At 52.9% G+C, this 2,049-nt stretch overlaps 1 protein-coding gene across 1 annotated transcript in view; it reads right to left on the bottom strand.

Moving 5' to 3' along the window:
• CCDC198 (coiled-coil domain containing 198) overlaps positions 1-430 on the bottom strand; it is a 10,892-nt gene extending 10,462 nt beyond the window's left edge. Inside the window, exon 1 of the mRNA XM_027909408.1 lies at positions 103-430. Coding sequence (XP_027765209.1) covers positions 103-319 — 217 coding nt within the window. The 5' untranslated portion in view covers positions 320-430. The remainder of the gene's footprint in view (positions 1-102) is intronic.
• Positions 431-2,049: the final 1,619 nt, after the last annotated feature.

The following is a 2,049-nucleotide window of genomic DNA, read 5'->3' as shown; positions in this document are numbered from 1 at the left end:
GATACAGAACAGCCTGTGCACACACCTACACCCACCCCACACTGCAGTGGGTGAACCCACAGCCCCAGCTAGTTCATGATATTCCAGCCATGACGTCCTTACCTGAAGAGGCTCTCCCGTACCAGGTCTCCCGGAGAGGTGGAAGTTCCAGGTGGAAGATGGGTTTTCCCCACTTTTCCATGTCTGATGGGTGCAGGCTGGGCTGTCCTGGCACACTGGGGAGCCGGTGCAGGGCAGAGAGAGAAGGCAGCTCCTCTGTGGGGCGCATCGGTGCCACCTTGGTCACCTTGGGGTGTGCCTTGGAAGAGCTCAGGCCCATTTTGCAGAGTAGGGGCTTTGAAAGGGGAGGAAAATGCCTTCATGCACTGTCCTTCCTGAACAGGGAGGGATCTTTGTGAGTGACTGTGGAGCCTGGGCAACTCCCTGCTGGCTCCACACGTCCTTCCCAGCTGGGTTAAACATTGACCTGTCCCCAGCCATTCCCCTGAAGGGATGAGAGGAGCCTGCTGCTGATAGAGAAGGGGAACTCAGTCCAGGGAACCACCACTAAGCCCTGGGAAAGCTTTGTTTTTGCCTACAAGTGGTCTTTAACCAGGACCACTGTCTGACTGGGGGTATTTCTACAAGCAGCTCTTCTGCTAAATCTCCAGGTTTTGGAAGGAAATTCAATCCCTGGAGCACCAGAAGGGTTAAAACACCTCCCACCCTGCAGGGGAGAAGTCGCCTCTCTGCATGGGAACAGAGGCTGGTCCAGGAGCATCCTCTGCTCTTTCTCCTGCTGGCTGGAGGTACTGCTGGAAAAAATGCAACTTTAGCGCAAACCCACCTGGGAAAGCTGGCAAAAGTAAATCATATTCGGTAGTTCATAGAATCATAGAATCCCAGAATGGCTTGGGCTAGAAGGGACCTTAAAGATCATCTTGTTCCAACCCCTGCCATGGACAGGGACACTTTTCACTAGACCAGGTTGTTCCAAGATCCATCCAACCTGGTCTTGAACACTCCCAGGGATGGGGCAGCCACAGCTTCTCTGGGCAACCTGTGCCAGGGCCTCACCACGCTCATAGCCAAGAATTTCTTCCTACACTGAGAGTGGCATTCTGGAGTTGCTGCAGGATTTGAAAGGCAGCAGGATTGGGGCATAAGGGAAATACCTGCCCTTCTCCATCTGCTCCCAATGTATATGAGAGTGTTCTGAGGGCAGAATCCCCTCAGAGCTGTAGGAACAACTCATTTCCAAGACGTGGTGGTTGGAAAACAGGTAGTTAGGATCATTAATGCAAGAAGATTGGTAGTGCAGGGTGGGATTTGTGACAGGAGTAGGGTTGTGGGAGGAGGTCAGAGCACCTGTGAGCTCAGATGTGAAACACCTGGGAACCAGAAAACACCAAGAGTGTGAGGAGGAGCCGAAAATATCACCAGAGAAAGGGTTCACTTAGTGGGGGCTTATCCCACAGGAATTCCTGGAGTAATCCTGTGGAGGTTTGCAATGATTGGAGCCTATTTTGGCTTTTCCAGTGGGACAGGATATCCAGGAGAAGGGTTGCAAGGGGAAGTAAGGGTCATGGCAGAGCCAAGCATCCATCATTTGTGGCCAATAAATCCATGGGTGAAGCCCTCAACTCCCCCTCGATGGAAATAGGGAGATTTTGAGCTGCAAAATGACACCAGCCAAGGGTGGCACCTACTAGAAGGAACTATTCATCCCTAGGAACAATCCAACCAGTTCATGTTTTCACCCAAAAAGCACTGTCATGACTTGTGATTTTGCTTTACAGCAGGTCACACATGGCACAAGGATGTGGATGAAGGCCTTTTAATTAAATCCCAGCTCTCTGTAAGAGCCTTGGGGCTCTCGGGTGCTCCTGCTCAGACCTGTGCTGAAAGGTGGGTGACAGACCCTGCTGGCAGCTGCTTGGCTCGGTCTCTGCAGGTCCAGGCAGAAGCCAAGGCTGCTGTTCCCAGCCTTCCCCCTTCCCCTGCCCCTCTGCCAAGTGCACTCCATGTTGTGGCCGTGGCCCTTCAGGACAGGGCCCTTTGCAGCCTGCA

The sequence above is a fragment of the Empidonax traillii genome, unplaced genomic scaffold (assembly GCF_003031625.1).
Source record: "Empidonax traillii isolate 1590-97213 ecotype Southwest subspecies unplaced genomic scaffold, ASM303162v1 scaffold2101:size42897, whole genome shotgun sequence".
Lineage (NCBI taxonomy): Eukaryota > Metazoa > Chordata > Aves > Passeriformes > Tyrannidae > Empidonax > Empidonax traillii.
This window is presented reverse-complemented; position numbering and strand designations above follow the sequence as displayed.